General features: G+C 40.3%; 1 protein-coding gene across 1 annotated transcript; it reads left to right on the top strand.

The window, feature by feature from the left end:
• Positions 1-1,837: 1,837 nt before the first annotated feature.
• On the top strand, positions 1,838-18,203 carry LOC115848541 (glycine N-acyltransferase-like). Its single transcript, XM_030849327.1, has 5 exons — positions 1,838-1,915; positions 5,244-5,351; positions 11,127-11,253; positions 13,378-13,549; positions 17,801-18,203. The coding sequence occupies exons 1-5, from the start codon at positions 1,838-1,840 to the stop codon at positions 18,201-18,203; spliced, it is 888 nt and encodes a 295-aa protein (XP_030705187.1).
• The last annotated feature ends 2,682 nt before the right edge of the window (positions 18,204-20,885 follow it).

The raw sequence follows: 20,885 nt of genomic DNA on the forward strand, positions 1-20,885 counted from the left end.
TCCCATTCCTTCAATACAGAAGAACAACCCAATGGAATGATTTGAATTACTGTGTATTAACGGCCAGGGACAATATTAATAATAACAATAATAAAAATAATAATATTTTGAGTTAATATATGCTGGAAATTTTTCTATGCACTTAATATGTATTCATTCATTTAATTCTCATAGCAATTTTCTAAGATAGGATCTCCTTCCAGAGGATTTATTAATGAGGAAACCAAGGAACAAGGAAGTCAAGTAACTTTTTGAAGATTACATAGCTTGTTAATGGTGACATTGGGATAATCATGGACAAAGATGCACTTGCATATTTAAAGAATCTGTTTGTTCGATGTGACCGACGGGGTTTAATTTCCAAAATATACAAACAGCTCATACAACTCTATAACAACAACAACCAAAAAAAAAACCCAATCGAAAAATGGGCAGAAAACCTAAATAGACAATTCTCCAAAGAAGAAATACAAATGGTCAACAGGCACATGAAAAGATGCTCAACATCACTAATCATTAGAGAAATGCAAATCAAAACTACAATGAGATATCACCTCACACCAGTCAGAATGGCCACCATTAAAAACTTTACAAATAACAAATGCTGGAGAGAATGTGGAGAAAAGGCAACCCTTGTACACTGTTGGTGGGAATGTAAGTTGGTACAGCCACTATGGAAAACAGTATGGAGGTTCCTTAGAAAACTAAAAATAGAATTACCATATGATCCAACAATCCCACTCCTGGGCATATATCCAGAGAAAGCTCTAATTCAAAAAGATACAGGCAGCCCTATGTTCATAGCAGCACTATTCACAATAGCCAAGGCAGGGAAACAACCTAAATGTCCATCAACAGATGAATGGATAAAGAAGATGTGGTATATATACAATGGAATATTACTCAGCCATAAAAAAGAATGAAATAATGCCATTCACAGCAACATAGGTGTAAATAGAGATTATTATACTAAGTGAAGTAAGTCAGAAAGAGAAAGACAAATACCATATGATATCACTTCTATGTGGAATCTAAAATATGACACAAATGAACCTATTTATGAAACAGAAACAGACTCACAGACATAGAGAACAGACTTGTGGTTGCCAAGGGGGACGGGGCAAAGGGAGGGATGGAGTGGGAGGTTGGGGTTAGCAGATGTAAACTATTATATACAGAATGGATAAACAACAAGGTCCTACTGTATAGCACAGGGAACTATATTCAATATCCTATGATAAACCACAATGGAAAAGAATATTTTTAAATATATATATATATATATATATATATATCTGAATCACTTTGCTGTACAGCAGAAATTAACACAGCATTGTAAATCAACTATACTTCAATTTAAAAAAAGCATATGTTTGTTAAAATATATGTGTCTTTAATGACTAAAATTCAGGGTAGTATAAGAAAGTGAAGTGAAAATGATCAGAAAGAGAATCCTGTGCTTTCTGTCCGTCTCATCCTTCCTTGGAGTTGGTGAGGACTTTAATGACAGTGACACCAATAAAAGGCACTGAAGGAGGGCTTGGACGTAGGTATTAGGATAGAATCTTCAGTGCTTGTTTCTTTGTGTCTTCTATGAGGTGGCCCTTTCAGGACCTTTATGATGCCCTTCTAAACTCCTGTCCTTCATAGTAAGGCTAGAAATCTATGGTGACTATACTTTCTCCCCCTCTCCCAAAGCAGTTTTCTAGGCAAATTTATCTCACCTGTTATCTTCTAAGGTTCAGGTAAATGTGTGCCAATCTATTTCTATTGGTTCAGTATCTTCTCATTCCTGGCTGTTTCTTGGTCTTCTCTCTAGGCTAAGGTACCTGCGAAGATGCTCCACTTACAGGGTCCACAGATGCTGCAGATGCTAGAAAAATACTTAAGGAAGAGCCTCCCTGAGTCCTTAAAGGTGAGCATGGGACATTCTTAGGGAACCAAATGGTTGCGTCTTCTTGTAATAGAGGTGAGAAAGAGAATGAGCTTTTACTGAGCACCCATTCTGTGGCAGGAACTCACTCATGCTGCATCTCACATAGCACCTCTTGGCAAGGGAGGTCTATTATACTCATGTCCCAGAAGAGGAAACAGGTCTCAGTAATATGACTTGTCTGATACTTTTAAGTGGCCAAAAAAACGCTCCCTGCAGACTCAAAAACATTTCCTTGATTTCTCTTTAAAAGGTTGATCTAAGTACATATTAATTTTTAAACATTTGTGCCCAAGGCAAGGTTAACCACCATGTACCTTCTTGGAACATTTAATAGGTCAACTCTTATTTCTTTGAAATCCAAAAGATTATGCTCTATCCATGGAGGAGACCTAGAAATTATTATATACTATTCATTTTTTTATTGCAGCAATATTTGTTACAAAGTGGCTGGATTTATGCACGTTTTATTTATATTTTTATTTTTAACATTCAGAGGATTGATGAAACGAGTAAAATGCTTTTCTTTCATTTTTTATTTTTTGGCCATGCATCTTTGTGGAATCTTAGTTCCCCGACCCAGGATTGAACCCAAGCCCTTGGCAGTGAAAGCATGGAGTCCTAACCACTGGGCCGCCAGGGAAGTCCCTAAACTGCTTTTTAAAAGCTCCTTTTACACCTAAAGATAGAATCTTAAGTCACATGCAACCACTGCCCAGCACCGGCACCAATGGGGACCTCGAGGTCAGAACAACGCCAGTGCAGTTCATTAGTGGCAATAAAAAGCACTTATAGCCCTTACCTCATCCCAGCCACTGGGCTTTATCTGTGAACTCATATAAACTTCAAAACTCCCATATGAGGAGGGTGTCACTCTTCTCCCTATGTTGTAGATGATGCATCTGACGAAGGAAACTTAAATAACTTGCCCAACTGGTGACTGTTGAGGCCAGAAATATAATCCATTTACCCAATTTCAACTCACCTGAGCCTACCTGTATGCTGTGAGCAAAATAGGTCCTCCACTTCAGATGCTGTTAAGAATGAGGAGAAACTGGATCTCTCATGTATTGTTGGTGGGAATGTGAGACGGTACAGCCACGCTTGAAAAGCAATTTGTAAGTTTCTAACTAATCTTGCAACCAGCACACAACCAGCAATTACAGTCCTGCGCATTTGCCCCAGACAAATACCAGTTTATTTTCACACAAAACTATGCACATGAATGTCTATAACAACCTTATCCATAATAGTGAAAACAACTCAGATGTCCTTCCATAGGCGAATGGCTAAATGAACGGTGGTACATCCATACTGTGGAATGCTACTAAACGACAAAGAAGAAACGACCTATTGATACCTGCCACAATCTGGACGACGCTCCAGAAAATTATGCTGAGTAAAAAAAAAGCCAATCCCAAGGGATGACATGCTACATGAGTCCATTAATATAAAATTCTTGAAATAACAAAATTATAGAAGTGGAGAAGAGATTGATGGTTGCTGGAGGTGAAGGAGGACGTGAGCAGTGGAGGGTAACGGGTGTGACTCTGAAGAGCAATACGAGTGATGTTCGTGGTGATGAAACTGTTCCACATCTTGACCGTATCAATGTCAAAACCCTGGTTGTGGTATTCTACCGGCACAGAGACACTAGGTCTCTGCACTTTACCAAGTTCACACAGTAAGTGGCCAGGGTTTTATTCCAGGCAGGTTAACCCTTGAAGCCAAGTACTAACCATTATGGCTCATCCACTGGGCATAACGCCTTGGACATTGGTCGATAAAGTTACATATTTCAATTTCTATTATTAGTTTTGTCAAGAACATGCACCCTAATCCTACCATGGGAGTTAGGTTGATGACAGTGACATCGCATTGGTTCTGTGGCTAAAAGGGCAGACTCAGCGTCCAGCCTGTCTGGGTCTGTGCCTGCCTCTTCCACCGTCAAGCTGTATGTCGACACCACATCACTTAACTTTTACATGCTTTTGTTTTCTCATACAAAAAGGGAGTAATGAGGGACTTCCCTGGTGACCCATGGTTAGGACTTGGTGCTTTCACTGCCCAGGGCCTGGGTTCGATCCCTGGTGGGGGAACTAAGATCCCACAAGGCACACAGCCAAAATAAAAAGAAGGGAGTAATGAGAGCTCTAACCTCTTGGGGTTATTGTCAGGATGAGAAGACTTTTTGTTGAACAGGTGGAACTGTGCCTTGCACACAGAGAAGATATGCAAATATTAGCCACTGTTATTACAGATCAGACCATAAATTTACAGTGGGGTGAATTGTGGATGCATCTTAGGTGAGGCTAATGCTTTGAAAGGCCTGGCATAATTTGGGGTGAGTTGAATCTATTCACTTTTCTCAATCTTAACCATTTGTAAACCATCCTTTTACTCTGGGAAAGAGAAAGGTAAGCATTCTTCTACGGGTAGACTATCTGGCTTTATTTTTATTTGCTATAAAAGGACCAAAGAGACAATTGTCCCTGACCTTTAATTACTATAGCCTCCACTTATTGGTAGGAAATATTTACCTTTACCAGAGGATAATTTAAAAATATATGTTAAAAAGCCTTAAACATGTAGATAACTTTAGGCCCAGCAATCTCCCTTCTAAAAACCTTCCCTAAGCAAATATCAGGTACATATGCAAAGATTTCTACAAAAAGATATTCTTTGAAGGGTCATTGTTTACACTGAAAAGTTGGAAACACCTGGAGTGGAGTGTATCTGATATTTTTCATTTTTTGTGAAGTTTGTTGTGTGTGTACATGAATAGAAGGAAATTTATTAAAGATTTTATTAAATTCTACAATGGGAGAGTTCATAACTTTTATTCATAAGTTTCATTGGTCTGAATATTTTCTATATGAATATATATATATATATATATATATAAAATTTCTTTTTTTTTGCGGTACACGGGCCTCTCACTGCTGTGGCCCCTCCCGCTGCGGAGCACAGGCTCCGGACGCGCAGGCTCAGTGGCCATGGCTCACGGGCCCAGCAGCTCCGCAGCATGTGGGATCTTCCCGGACCGGGGCACGAACCCGTGTCCCCTGCATCGGCAGGCGGTCTCCCAACCACTGCGCCACCAGGGAAGCCCTATATGAATATTTTTTAAAGATATATTTATTGGGGCAAAAATTAGAACCTAAAAAACGGTCTGCAGAAATTCTCATTAGGTGCCTTCCAATCAAAAAATTTCATTATTTCATAGAAATAAACCTTGTCCTGATCAAACAAGGCACTTTGCCATCTCTTCCTAATAAGCTGACCCTCTCACTTTGTCCGGATACTGCAGGTTTATGGGACCACCTTCCACATGAACCAGGGAAACCCTTTCAAGCTACAGGCCCTGGTGGACAGGTGGCCTGATTTTAATACAGTGGTTATCCGCCCTCAGGAGCAGGTAAGGTGCCAGATGTGGAATGAATATGCATGTATGTTCGTATTTGCTATGTGCTTACCATGCACCTGGCAATGTGGTAGACCCTGGGATTATAGAAATGAATCGAGGTGTTGGTTAACAAGTCCTTGTCCTCAAAAAGCCCACAGCCTGGAGGAGATTATAGATAAATACACAGATAAATTACAGCGTCGTGTGAAACAGGCAGGATCAAAACACAGATAGCATCCTGCTGCTGCTTAAGACCAAACACACTTTGTTATTTCTTGCACCCAGTTTGTGGGAATAGAGGCAACCAGTGGGAGGTTGTGGTAATGTAGGATTATGTAGATGGTCACTTTTGTTAAAGGTATCAAAGGAGCATTTCCCAGGCTAGAATTTTGCATTGTAATAAATGAAACCCATTTTAAACCCTTAACCCAAGGGGAAAAAAATATTTCCTACCTTTTAAAAACACCAGTTTTGAAACCACACCGACTCATTCATGCTAACTCAAAACTTCTCATTGTGATACTGTCTTCCCATTGAGATACTGCAGGGTGTTATAACCTACTGTCATCAATAAAGCAAATAAAACAGGGCAGGAAAAAGCCTATATGTGGTAGAGGTTGCAGGGAGAGGATCAGAAATGCTTCTTAGTAGAAATTTTACCAAAACTGGATGTTGAAGGCAAATAAGATTTTTTACATGGTGTCGGGGAAGGACTGCCCTCAAAGCAGAGGAAATAGTAGTTGCAAGCCATAAGGTCTGAAATAACAGAGTGAACTAAGGAAAACTGAGGAGCAAATGACATAGTTGGAACTGTCGTTTACATATTGTATGATAATTTTTTAATTAGTGAAATTGAATAGCTAAGACATTTCAAAAATAAAACATATAATGATATTTTAAAATATCAAGTAAAAATCTAAAATGTTAATGTAAATGTATTTTATAGAACTTATATAGCAGTGAAATTGGTAAGAAATATTATTCAAAATAACCAAATTAAATAATCTGAAAATGAAGACTTTTAATTATTGATAGAAACCTGAGCTACTTTCAAAAATACAGTCTTAAAAATAAGAGTTGTCCAGCTTTACGAGCGATTGTTGACATATAAGATTTTGTAAGTATAAAATGTACAATGTGTAGATTTGATACACATATATCATTAAACGATTCCCACCATAGCTTTAGCTAACACTCCATCAGGTCACATAATTACCATTTCTTTTTTTTGGTGAAAACATTCAAGATCTACTTTCTTAGAGACTTTCAAGTACAGTTGACCCTTGAACAACATGGGCTTGAACTGCACGAGTCCACTTATATGCGGATTCTTTTCAATAATTACATGCTACAGTACGACACCACCTGAGGACGGTTTAATCTGTGGATGCAGAACAGCAGATACAAGGGCTGACTGTAAAGCTATATGTGCGGATTTTCAATTGCATGGAGCGTTGGGGTCCATAACCCCTGCATTGTTCAAGGGTCAACTGTATATAATACAGCCTTGTTAACTATAATCCCCATACTGTATATTAGATCCTCAGAATTTATTTATCTATCTGGCACAAACTAGAAGTTTGTACCTTTTGATATCTCCGCGTTTCCCCCACCTAAGCCTCCCCAGCCTCTAGTAACCACCATCCAACTCTCTGTATCTATGATTCAGCTTTTTAAGATTCCACACATAAAGAAGGTCATACAGTATTTGTCTTCCTCTGTCTGACTGATTTCACTTAGCATAACGCCTACAAGGTCTATCCATGTTGGCACAAATGGCAGGAGTTAATTCTTTCTTGTGGCTGACTGAAATTCCATTGTAAAGATATGCCACATTTTCTTTATCCAATCATTTTTTTCCCCATATTTTGGCTATTGTGAATAATGTTGCAATGAACATGGAGTGCAGGTATCTCTTTGAGATCCTGTTTTCATTTGCTTTGGCTATATACCCAGATGGGATTCCTGATTCATAGGACAGTTCTATTTTTAATTTTTGGAGGAATCTCCATACTGTTTACATAGTGGCTACACCAATTTACATTCCCACCAACAGTGCACAGGGCTCCCTTTTCTCCAGAGCTTCCCCAGTACTTGTTATCTCTTGTCCTTTTCTTTCTTTTTTTTTTTTTTAAAAATTAATTAATTTATTTGTATGTTTATTTTTGGCTGTGTTGGGTCTTCGTTTCCGTGTGAGGGCTTTCTCTAGTTGTGGCAAGCGGGGGCCACTCTTCATCGCGGTGCACGGGCCTCTCACTATCGTGACCTCTCTTGTTGCGGAGCACAGGCTCCAGCCGCGCAGGCTCAGTAGTTGTGACTCACGGGCCCAGTTGCTCTGCAGCATGTGGGATCCTTCCAGACCAGGGCTCGAACCCATGTCCCCCACACCGGCAGGCAGACCCCCAACCACTGCGCCGCCAGGGAAGCCCATCTCTTGTCCTTTAGATGATAACCATTCTGGTATGTATGTGGTCTTGATTTGCATTTACCTGATAATTAGTGATGTAAAGCACTTTTTCATGTATCTGTTGGCCATTTGTATGTCAATTCCTCTGCCCATTTTTAATGGGATTGTTTGGGGTTTTTTATATTATATTGTATGAGTTTTTAAAATATGTTTTGGGTACTAACCCCTTGTCTGATATGTGATTTGAAAGTATTTTCTCCCATTTGATAGGTGTCTCTTCATTTTGTTGATTTTTTCTTTGGCTGTGCAGAAGCTTTTTAGTTTGATGTAGTCCCCATTGTTGATTTTTTGCCTTCTTTTCTTGTGCTTTTGGTGTCATATCCAAAACATCATTGCTAAGACCAATGTCAAGGAGATTTATCTCTATATTTTCTTCTAGGTTTTTAAAGTTTCAGTACTTATGTTTAAGGCTTCAGTCCATTTTGAGTTAACTTTTTGAGTGGTGTAAGATTGGTTCTTCTGCAAGTGATTATTAAGCTTTCCCAATACCATTTATTAAAGAGACTATTCTTTCCTGATTGAGTGTTCTTGGCTCCCTTGTCAAATATTAGTTGATCATATATGTGAGAGCTTATTTCTGGGCTCTCAATTCCATTCCATTTGTCTATGTGTCTATTTTCATGCCAATACCTTACTGTTTTGATTTCTACAGCTTTGTAGTATAGTTTGAAATCAGAAAGTATGAAGCCTCCATATTTGTTCTTATTTCTCAGGATTGCTTTGTCTAGTCAATCTTTTGTGGTTCCATATAAGTTTTAGGATTTTTTTTCTATTTCTGTGAAAATGCTATTGGAATTTTAATAGAGGTTGCATTGAATCTACAGATGGCTTTGGGTAATATGATTATTTTAACAAAATTAATTCTTTCAATCCATGAAACCTTAACCAATTCATTAACCATAAATCCAAATGTATGTCTTTCCATTTGTTTATGTCTTCTTCAATTTCTTTCATCAAAGTTCTATAATAGGGCTTCCCTGGTGGCGCAGTGGTTGAGAGTCTGCCTGCCGATGCAGGGGACACGGGTTCGTGCCCCGGTCTGGGAAGATCCCACATGCCACGGAGCGGCTGGGCCCGTGAGCCATGGCCACTGGGCCTGCGCATCTGGAGCCTGTGCTCCGCAACGGGAGAGGCCACACCAGTGAGAGGCCCGCATACCGAAAAAAAAAAAAAAAGTTCTGTAATAGCCTTCTTTTTTCTCTTGTTATCATTCTTGGCTTAAAGTCTATATTGTCTGATACAAGTGTAGCTATTCCTGCTGTCTTTTGGTTTCTATTTGTATGGTATGCCGTTTTCATCCCTTCACTTTGAGCCTATGTGTTTCCTTAAAGCTTAAAGTCTCGTAGGCAACACAGAGTTGATCTTTTTTTTTTTAATCCATCTAGCTACTCTATATATTTTGATTGGAGAATTGAATCAATTTACACTTAGAGTACTTATTGACAGGTAAGAACTTATTAATGCCACCCTATTGTTTTCTGCTGTTTTGTAGTCCTCTTGTTCCTTTCTTCCTCTTGCAACTTTCCTTTGTGAACTGATGCTTTTCTGTGGCGGTAAACTTTGATTCTTTTCTCTTATCTTTTGTAAATCTACTGTAGGTTTTTGCTTTGTGATACCATGAGGCTTATGTAAAACATATTATAAATATAAGAGTCTATTTTACTCTGATAACAATTTAACTTTGATTGCATACAAAAACTCTATCCTTTTGCTCTCCATTTTATGTTTTTTTAATGTCACTATTTATATTTTTTATATTGGATATCCATTAACAAATTATTGTAGCTATAGATATTTTAATATTTTGTCCTTTAATCTTTATACTAGAGTTAAGTGGCTAAAAACCATAACATTACTATATGAGAATATTCTGAATCTGACTATATGCTTACTTTTACCAGTATGCTGTATATTTTCATATGTTTTTATGTTACTAATTAGCATCCTTTCCTTTCAATGTGAAGAACTCCTTTTGGCATTTCTTTTTTTTTTTTTTTTTCAGAAGGAATCGGAACATTTTATTCAAGCCAAATTTGAGGATTATAACCTGGGAAGAGCATCTCAGAAAGCTCTGAGAACTGTTCCCCTTTCAGTATTTCTTATAAGTCAGGTCTTTTGGTGATGAACTTCCTCAGTTTTTGTTTGTTCGTGAAAGTTAGTGAAACATCGAAAAAAATGTTCCAATTCTTTCTTAAAAAAAAAAAAAAAGAAACGCTAAAAGGAGTTCTTCAAGCTGAAAGGAAAGGATGCTAATTAGTAACATAAAAACATATGAAAATATACAGCATACTGGTAAAAGTAAGCATATAGTCAGATTCAGAATACTCTCATATAGTAATATGGTTTTTAGCCACTTAACTCAAGTATAAAGATTAAAGGACAAAATATTAAAATATCTATAGCTACAATAATTTGTTAATAGATGTCCAATAAAAAAACAAATATCACAAACAAATAGTGATAGCAAGATATTAAAAATGATATCTTGCTATCTTTTCTGAAGAACAACTTTGCTGGGTAAAGTATTTTTGGTTGGCAGTTTATTTCTTTCAGCACTTTGAATATATTGCCCCCATCTTCTCATGGCTTGCAAGGTCTCTGAGAAATCTGCTGATAGCCTTTTGGGGGGGTTTGACAGTTTTATTATAATGTGTCTAAGAGAGGTTCTCTTTAAGTTGACTGTTTGGTGACCTACGAGCTTCATAAACTTGTGTATCCAAATTTCTCTCAAGATTTGGGAAGTTCTCAGCCATTATTTCTTTAAATAAACTTTCTTCCCCCTTGGAAGTTTTTATTATTATTATTATTTTGCGGTACGCGGGCCTCTCACAGTTGTGGCCTCTCCCGTTGCGGAGCACAGGCTCCGGATGCGCAGGCCCAGCGGCTATGGCTCACGGGCCCAGCCGCTGCACGGCACGCAGGATCCTCCCGGACCGGGGCACGAACCCGCGTCCCCTGCATCGGCAGGCGGACTCTCAACCACTGCGCCACCAGGGAAGCCCGTTCTTCAAGCTTCTTAATGAGTTTTATGGAGGGATAGAGAAATAATTTTAAATGGATCATTTTTGCTTGGTTTGAAAATTTAAAGCAATAACTGAGTTAGGAGTAGTTTTGTTCAGGACATTTTTCATTGTTAATTGAATCAGGGAGTCCTTGACTTGATCTCATAATGTAAATAATCCTTCAATAAAATCAATACAATGAAAAAGCTAATATTTTAGTATTTAAAAGTGTCATAAGATAATGGAACCCTGAAAACGAATATGGCAATCACTAAATACAAGCATTTTGGTTGATTCTACTTTTCCCAACCCAAACAGGAGATGACAGATGACCTTGATCACTACACCAATACTTACCAAGTCTACTCCAAGGACCCTAAGAAATGTCAGGAATTCCTTGGTTTGCCAGAAGTCATCAACTGGAAGCAACATTTGCAGATTCAAAGTAAGGGAACTGGGATGTGTGCTGGCTACTGAGATCTCCCATGTCTGTATCTGTAGTGTCACTTTTCATTTTGGATGACAGCCCTACATCCTCTATATCTTTACTCCAAGTCCTAGACACTCAGCCTGCTGTCCATTCTTTCTCTCAGCTGCCACCACTACCTCCATAGTTGTTAGTTCACAAACTTATTTGGGAGCTTCCCAGGTGAAATCTGAAACCAGCCCCCATGTACATGTATGGCAAGGAGAGGCCTAAGAAAGGGGCAAACCACTTCCGATTGGTAGGTGGCAAGTTTAATAAGCAGGGGAACTTCCAGGCTTGTTTCCCACAGAAGACTGCAGGATGAGTATATCACCTCACCCACCTGCCAAAATCTTAAACATTTATATAGTGGCCTTAACTGGGTTCAGTCATGTACCCAATCCAGATATCTCAACACCACATTTCAATCTCAAGGCTGTGTCCTTGAAGCAGCTTCTGGGAGCTGGGAAGGCAAGTGGGAAGCACCTTCCAAGGAGGGGAGGGAGTGGGGAACCTCCAATTGCCTGGGTCCAGCTCATGAGTCAACAGGTAGCACGTCTTCTTGATGAGCTCCTCCAACAATAGTGAATTAGAACTTGAAGACTGCAGTACATGGGGTTTACATAGGAAATCATGAATAACATAATTTCTGAATAGCTAAGGATTCGTGGTTTATTCCAGGATCTATTAGGGAGATTGAATATGGGAGCAGAGCTTTCCTTCTGTCTCATCTCCGTTTTATCATTGTCTTATTTACGAAGGAGGAATTTAGTAGTTAAGAATGTATTTGGGAATTCCCTGGTGGTCCAGTGGTTAGGACTCTATGCTCTCACTGCCAGAGGCCTGGCCCAGGTTCGATCCCTGGTCGGGGAACTAAGATTCCACAACAAAGATCTCCCAAGCTATTGTGCGGCCAGAAAAAAAAAAAAAAGTATTCTCTGGAGTCAGACTACCTAAAATTGTGACCTTGTTGGGCCTGTTAGTAGTTATGTGATCTAAGGCAAGGAACAAACTCTCTGTGGATCAGTTTCCTTATATATAAAAATAAGGATTAGGGCTTCCCTGGTGGCGCAGTGGTTGAGAGTCCACCTGCCGATGCAGGGGACACTGGTTCGTGCCCCAGTCCGGGAAGATCCCACATGCCGCGGAGTGGCTGGGCCTGTGAGCCATGGCCGCTGAGCCTGCGCGTCCGGAGCCTGTGCTCCACAACGGGAGAGGCCACAACAGTGAGAGGCCCGTGTACTGAAAAAAAAAAAATGAGGATTAGAATAGTACCCAAAACATAAGCCATTTAAAGATTGAATAAGATCTTGAATGAGAAGTGCTCAGCATCATGGCTGATTTTATCAGTTAGGTTTTCAAACCATCCCCAGAGAGTGACTGCAAACCACAGTCATTTATTAGCTCATGATTTTGTGGGTCAGCAATTTGGACTAGGCTCAGCTGGGTGATTCTTCTGCTGGTCTCTCCTAGATTCACCCATGTAGCTGCAGTCAGCTGGGGGTTTTCAGTGAGCTGGTAGGACTAAGTTAGCCATAATCTCAAGTTTGGCTGTTAATGCTGGCTTTGTGTGTGCTGGCTACTGGCTGTGCTGATCAAGTGGCTTGGGCGGTGTATAGAAGTCACAGGTTCTCAAGAGCAGAGAGAAAAGGCAAACCTCCATGCATAGTCACTTTTCAAGCTTTTTACTGATTCATATTTGCTATTTTTCTATTGGCCAAAGCAAGTTTCATGGTCAAGCCCATAGTCAGTTAAGGAGAAAAAAATCAAGATAGTGAAGAGGAACAAACTCAGACCACTGTAGCAGCCATCTACTATACTGAGTGCATAGAATTTTTCAATCAATTTTGGTTATTATCTTTATACCTCATCTTCTTTGATGGTCATAACTGTACTGTGATGTATTCAGGAATTGTAGTATTATCCCAATTTTGAATTATTTTTAAATATGAGAGTGATTTGCCATTATCCCATAGAAGTCTTTTCATGATGGGACACGAGTTTTAATAATTCGAAACCTGCAAACTTTGCAGCCGTTGGACAGCTTTTTCCTGACACTTAAAGGAACAGTGATATCTCATATAATTCATTTCCTCCATCTAGGTTCACAGTCCAGCCTGGATGATGTGATAAACAATCTTGCGGCTATTAAATTGGGCAAGGTGAAGCGAACACAGTGCTTTCTCTATATGGTCTCTGAGACAACAAAGAAATTGGCTACTTCCTTGCTGGATGCAAAAAACGTATCACCCAATGGTGATAAATACAAGTCCATGTAAGTCTGAAAGAAGTTGCTCTGGGGAATTCCCTGGTGGTCCAGTGGTTAGGACTCTGCACTTTCACTGCCTGCCGAGGGCAGAGGTTCAATCCCTCTGGTCTGGGAACTAATTAAGATCCCGCCCGCAGGCTGCGCGGTGCGGCAAAAAACAAAAACAAAACAAAACAAAAAAGGAAGAAGCCTCATATCTGTCACCACTGAATTAGCCAGCACATTCTAGGACAGTCGCAGAAAAGCACAACGAACTGGAGCGCCTTTAAACAGCAGAAATTTATTCTCACAGTTCTGGAGGCCAGAAGTGCCAAGTCCATGGGTTGGCGAGCCTCTGTTCCCTTCAAAGCCTCTGGGAGGGAATCCTTCTTTGCCTCTTCCAGATTCTGGTGGCTCTAGGCATTCCTTGGCTTGTGGCTTTGATACCAACCAGGGTTCTTGGCCTTCCCCAATCAATAGAAACTGATTAGAGGCCAGACAAGAAGTTCAGGTAAGGCTTTATTGGGGCCCCTGCTGCAGCAGTGGGGAGAGAGAACAAACCACAGGGTCCCTGGTTGAGGCAGGGGGTCGAGCTGGCTCCTTATATGGGGTGAGGGTAGGGGTGTGTCCAGGGGTCGGGCCAGAGGGGTGGCTTAGGTGTTTTGCCCACCCCTCTGGTGGTATTGTGTGCAGGGGGCACGCGCAGTACCCAGCTTTTGCTCCCGACACCCTGTTTTTTGCTCCTGGCTCTTCAGAAGTGGGAATTGGGCGTTTTGGGTCTTTTTGTCCCTTTGTCCATAATTTGCCCCAAGTGCACATGCACACAGTTATTTTTAGTTTCTTTGTATTTTGTTGCCCGAGGAGAAGTTTGTCCAGGTGCAAGCCTTGTAGCACTGCAGCAAAGGGTTCCAGGTCCCAGCCTGTCTCAGCTTCATCTCTCTCATTTCTGAATTTGCCTTCACATGGGCTTCTCTGTGTGTGTCTGTGTCTTTTCTTCTGTCTATTATAAGGACACTTTTGATTGGATTAAAGGCCCACTAGATAATCCAGGATGATTTCATGTTGGGATTCTCAATGTACTTACACCTGCAAGGATGCCTTTTCTGAATAAGGTCACATTTTCCGGTTCCAGGTGGGCACACCTTTCGAGTGGACACACCATTCAACCCACTATACCTCTTACCTTCTCTTCCAGCTTTTGCTTTGGTCTCCTAACCATCCATTTTCTGCCAAGCAGCCAGAGTAATCTTTTTTTTAAAAAAATGCACATTAGACCATGTTCTTCCCCTGCTTAAAAGACTCGAGTACTTCCCATCTCACTTGGAAATAATTCGGAACTCCAACGTGACCCTATAAGAGCCAACACCCATCTACTTTTTAGACCTCATCTCCTCTCTTGCTTACTGCCCCCAACAACACTGGTCTTCCTCCTGCCATCGATCATTGTAAGCTCAGGCTTTTTTTTTTTATTTTTTTTTATTTTATTTTATTTTTTAGACAGCACGTTCTTATTAGTTATCTATCTTATATGTATTAGTGTATATATGTCAATCCCAATCTCCCACTTCATCCCACCCCCCCATCCCCCTTTCCCCCACTGCTGTCCATATGTTTGTTCTCCACATCTGTGTCTCTATTTCTGCCTTGCAAACAGGTTCATCTGTACAATTTTTCTAGATTCCACATATATGCATTAATATACGATATTTGTTTTTCTCTTTCTGACTTACTTCACTCTATATGACAGACTCTAGGTCCATCCACATCTCTACAAATGACCCATTTTCTTTCCTTTTTATGGCTGATTAATATTCCATTGTATATATGTACCACATCTTCTTTATCCATTCATCTGTTGATGGGCATTTAGGTTGCTTCCATAACCCGGCTATTGTAAATAGTGCTGCAATGAACATTGGGGTGTGTGTGTCTTTTTGAATTATGGTTTTCTCTGGGTATATGCCCAGTAGTGGGATTGCTGGGTCATATGATAATTTTATTTTTAGTTTTTTAAGGAACCTCCATACTGTTTTCCATAGTGCTTGTATCAATTTACATTCCCACCAGCAGTGCAAGAGGGTCCCCTTTTCTCCACACCCTCTCCAGCATTTGCTGTTTCTAGATTTTCTGATGATGCCCATTCTGACTGGTGTGAAGTGATACCTCATTGTGGTTTTGATTTGCATTTCTCTAATATTTAGTGATGTTGAGCAGCTTTTCATGTGCCTCTTGGCCATCTGTATGTCTTCTTTGGAGAAATGTCTATTTAGGTCTTCTGCCCATTTTTTGATTGGGTTGTTTGTAAGCTCAGGCCTTTTGAGTCAGCTTTTCCCTCTGCCCCCACCCTACCCAATCCTGACACACATGACTTCTTTTGCTGTTCAGAACTGCTCAAATGTCACCTTCCAGAGAGTCCAGGCTAGACCACTCCACCTAAAATCACTTCCCAGTTATTTTCCACACATGACCCACTTTTATTTTCTTTGTAGCACTTATGATTATTTGAAATTAGGTAATTTAGTTAACGATCTTACTTACTGGATGTTTGAACTCTCCCCAACAACGTTGCAAACCCACGAGAGAGAGCAGGTACCTTCCCTGTCTTGTTCACTGATAGATCTTCCACAGCTAAAACAGTGCCTGGTATATAGTAGGTATTTAATAAATGTGTTCAGTAAATTCACTTGACAAACAAATTTTTCCAATAAAGAGAATTTCAACAAATAATATATTTTCCCCCATTGATGTCCAGTCTAACACTGAATAGAACTGAACACTGACGGTGGAGATTTGAGCTAAAGATGCCCAGTCCCATGGCCTTCCGTCTGTACTGCTGGGAGAGTTTTATTCACTTTGTATCAAAGAACCTCTCTGGATCCCCTTGTCTGCACTGTAGGATAAACAGGATGGGAGATATTATCCCCATTTTCCCGACAGAAAACAGACTCAGATGATGAAATAGCTTGTTCAGGTCCCATGGATGGTTAAGGGCATAGTGGGCTTGAGTCTAGATCTCCTAGTTTCACCTTGTGGGCTCTTTCCAGGACACCCCCCAAAGCCCCTTTACAGCCTGCAGATGCCATCAGATTCAGTGTTCTGTGCCTTGGGGGCTGCCTGCACTTCATGTCACTGCCCCTTTCTGGACTTCAACCTCCCCACTTGTTCAACATGGTAGCCAAGGACCTTCGGACATCAACATTTTAAGCTCTGGCTTCACTGCTTGCTAGCATGTGCTTTGGGGCACTTGTTTATATCTCTGCAACGTTTTCCTTCTGTGTAAAATAAGGATAAGAACACCCGCCCTATCTAGGTTGGAAAGTTGCAGCGGAGGCCAAATGAAACAATTGTAGCTAATTTCTGTAGAGGATTTATTATCTGCCAGGTGCTTGTTCTAAGCCCCTACATCCATTGACTCATTTAAGCCTCACAATGATTCTATAAAGGAGTTGTGATTATCATCCTTATTTATTAGATGAAGAAATAGAGGAAGTGGGAAATGAAGTAATCAGCCCCAAATCACCCAAGGAGTCAGATTATGAATCTAGATAGCCTGGCTACAGAGCACTTATGCTTAAATATGCTCCTAATCCCCTCTCAGAACAATTGGGGCAGGGGACAAATAAAATACTCCACAGTACATGTGATATTGTTACCGAGCCAAACTTGGGTCCACTTGCAGTAAAGCCAATCTACTGACACCAGGTTGTGGTGAAGGAAAGTACAGCATTTATTGCAGGGTACCAAGCAAGGAGAATGGGCAGCTCATGCTCAAAGGACTCGAACTCCCCAATGGCTTTCAGGGAAGGGGTTTTAAAGTCAGTGTGAGGGAGGTTGCTGCAGGGTTGTGGTCAGCTTGTGCACAATTCTTGGATTGGTTGGCATCAAGGTGAAGTTTCAAGCATCATCAAACTCCTGGTTTCAACCAGTCTAGGGTCTATGTTCTTGAGATGAGCAGTTTTCATCTGGTGGGGATCTGCTTCCTATAAAAACAACTTAGAAATGTGTGTCAGGCCCTTATCAATATCTTGCAGAGAACTGTGAGTTCAGTGATTCTGCCATGTGGCAGATTTATAGTCTAAATTGTTGCCAGTTTCTCAGCCCAACAGCTCTTCTGTTTCTAGATCTTCACATTTTCTAATCATTAACTCTGTTAGCCTTTTGACACTGAAGGGAGGTCTGGGAGACTAAAGCAAAAGTTTTTATTTCAAAGGACAGGGATAAACAGGCTTGTATACAGTTTCAATATTATGAGCTATTCTTTCCCCTTGTTCCCAATAGCCATCAAAATGTGTTGAAACTCTCATCCCTGGATCCTACCCATGCTGCCTTGGTGAATAAATTCTGGCATTTTGGTGGCAATGAGAGGAGCCAGCGGTTCATCGAGCGCTGTATCCGGACCTTCCCCACCTTCTGCCTGCTGGGGCCTGAGGGGACCCCTGTATCCTGGGCCCTAATGGACCAGACAGGAGAGCTGCGGATGGCAGGCACCATACCTGAGTACCGGGCCCAGGGCCTCATCACCTACCTCATCTATGTCCAGGTTCAGGCTCTAGACAAACTTGGCTTCCCCATGTATTCCCATGTAGATAGGGCCAATCACATCATGCAAAAACTGAACTTCAAGCTGCAGAATATCTCTGTGTCCAGTGACTGGAACCAGTGGAACTTTGTGCCTCTGTGAAGCAGACCTGAACACAAGACAGTGTTGAATGGACAGGGCATGTGGCTGGAGGAGCTGATGGGTGATGGAGAGAGGAGAGAGGGAATAAAATGTAATCAATGGTAATGAAGGGTCCTGAGCTCTGAGGAAGCAGTGATGGGTAGTGAACAGGATAGCCTCAGTCTCTGTGCTCAAATACCTCCCAGGATTCCCTTAATTTCCTCAGTAGGAAACAGGCCAGGCACCCCAGCTGTCTGGCTGGTACAGCTCCTACACTTCCAGCATCCTAGTCATGCTTTATATTTAGTTGCATGCTTTTCTGCATTGTTCTTCCTGGAACTACTAGCTCACTGACCCTTTCCAATTTGCCAGAAGGATTGTAATAATTTGTGGGTTCTAGGACTTTTTCCCTCTGGCTTTCTATGTGTTGTTTTTAATTGACTATAGAGTCACATGTCTTCTGAGTAGCTCTTTGAATATCCTCCTTTCCCAGGTCACTTCTTAAGCCTTGTATTATAATCACATGAAATATACTATACACACATACCACACATTTCTATATCTATAGATAATGATGGTGTGTGTGTGTGTGTATAATGCAGCAGAGATAATTAAAACAAAAAGACTGACTGGCATTAATATCTTCTTTTGCAACTCCTACTTCAGGAAAGAGATACTAACGTTGTTTCTGTCCTCTGAAATTGCACAAGGTGAGAGCTGGGAGTTTCAGATTTACTGGGGGCTTACTGAGGACTAGCCTGGGAAACAGTTTCTCAGATAGCTCTAAGGAACTCCTCCAAAGAGGTAAGGGGGAAAAGAATGGTACAAATGAACTTATTTACAAAATAGAAACAGACTCACAGATTTAGAGAAGGAATTTATGGTTACTGGGGTGGGGTGGGGTGGGGGAGGGGGAAAAGTGGGAGAGGGGATGTTTAGGGAGCTTGGGATTGACATGTACACACCGCTATATTTAAAATGGATAATCAGTCCTAGCCATGGCAATCAGAGAAGAAAAAGCAATAAAAGTAATAAAAATTGGAAATGAAGAAGTAAAACTGGCACTATTTGCCAGTGACATGATACTATACATAGAAAATCCTAAAGATGCCACCAGAAAACTACTAGAACTAATCAATGAATTTGGTAAGGTTGCAGGATACAAAATTAATGCACAGAAATCTCTGGCATTCCTACACACCAACAACAAAAAATCAGAAAGAGAAATTAAGAAATCACTCCCATTTACCATTGCAAGAAAAAGGATAAAATATCTAGGAATAAACCTGCTTAAGGAGGTGAAAGACTTGTACTCAGAAAACTATAAAACACTGATGAAAGAAATCAAAGATGACATAAACAGATGGAGAAATATACAATGTTGTTGGATTGGAAGAATCAATATTGTGAAAATGACTTACTGCCCAAAGCAATCTACAGACTCAGTGCAATCCCTATCAAACTACCAATGGTATTCGTCACAGAATTAGAACAAAAAATCTTATAATTCGTATGGAAACACAAAAGACCCCGAATAGCCAAAGCAATCTTGAGAAAGAAAAACGGAGTTGGAGAAATCAGGCTCCCTGACTTCAGACTATACCACAAAGCTACAGTAATCAAGACAATATGGTACTGGCACAAAAACAGAAATACAGGCCAATGGTACAGGATAGAATGCCAAGAGATAAACCCACGCACATATGGGCACCTAATTTATGACAAAGGAGGCAAGAACATACAATGGAGAAAAAACAGCCTCTTCAATAAGTGGTGCTGGGAAAACCAGACAGCTACATGTAAAAGAATGAAATTAGAACACTCCCTAACATCATACACAAAAATAAACTCAGAATGGATTAAAGACTTAAATTTAAGATCAGACACTATAAAACTTTTAAAGGAAAACATAGGAAAAACACACACTCTTTGACATAAACCACAGCAAGAGCTTTTTTGACCCACCTCCTAGAGTAACAGAAATAAAAACAAAAATAAACAAGTGGAACTTAATTAAACTTAAAAGCTTTTGCACAGCAAAGGAAACCATAAACAAGACAAAAAGACAACCCTCAGAATGGGAGAAAATATTTGCAAATGAAACAACAAAGGATTAATCTCCAAAGTATACAAACAGCTCATGGAGCTCAATATCAGAAAAACAAACAATCCAGTTAAAAAATGGGCAGAAGACCTAAATAGACATTTCACCAAGGAAGACATACAGATGGCCAAGAGGCACATGAAAAGATGCTCAACATCACTAATTATTAGAGAAATGCAAATTAAAACAACAATGAGGTATCACCACACGCCAATCAGAATGGTCATTATAAAAAAGCTAGAAACAATAATTACTGGAAAGGGTGTGGTGAAAAGGGAACCCTCCTACACTGTTGGTGGGAATGTAAATTGATACAAGCACTATGGAAAACAGTATGAAGGATCCTTAAAAAACTAAAAATAGAACTACCACATGACCCAACAATCCCATTACTGGGCATATACCCTGAGAAAACCATAATTCAAAAAGAGACATGCACCCCAATGCTCATTGCAGCACCTTTTCCAATAGCTAGGACATGAAATCAATCTAAATGTCCATTGACAGATGAATGGATAAAGAAGATGTGGCACATATATACAATGGAATATTACTCAGCCATAAAAAGAAATGAAATTGAGTCATTTGTAGTGAGGTGG

Source organism: Globicephala melas, chromosome 8 (genome assembly GCF_963455315.2).
Source record: "Globicephala melas chromosome 8, mGloMel1.2, whole genome shotgun sequence".
Lineage (NCBI taxonomy): Eukaryota > Metazoa > Chordata > Mammalia > Artiodactyla > Delphinidae > Globicephala > Globicephala melas.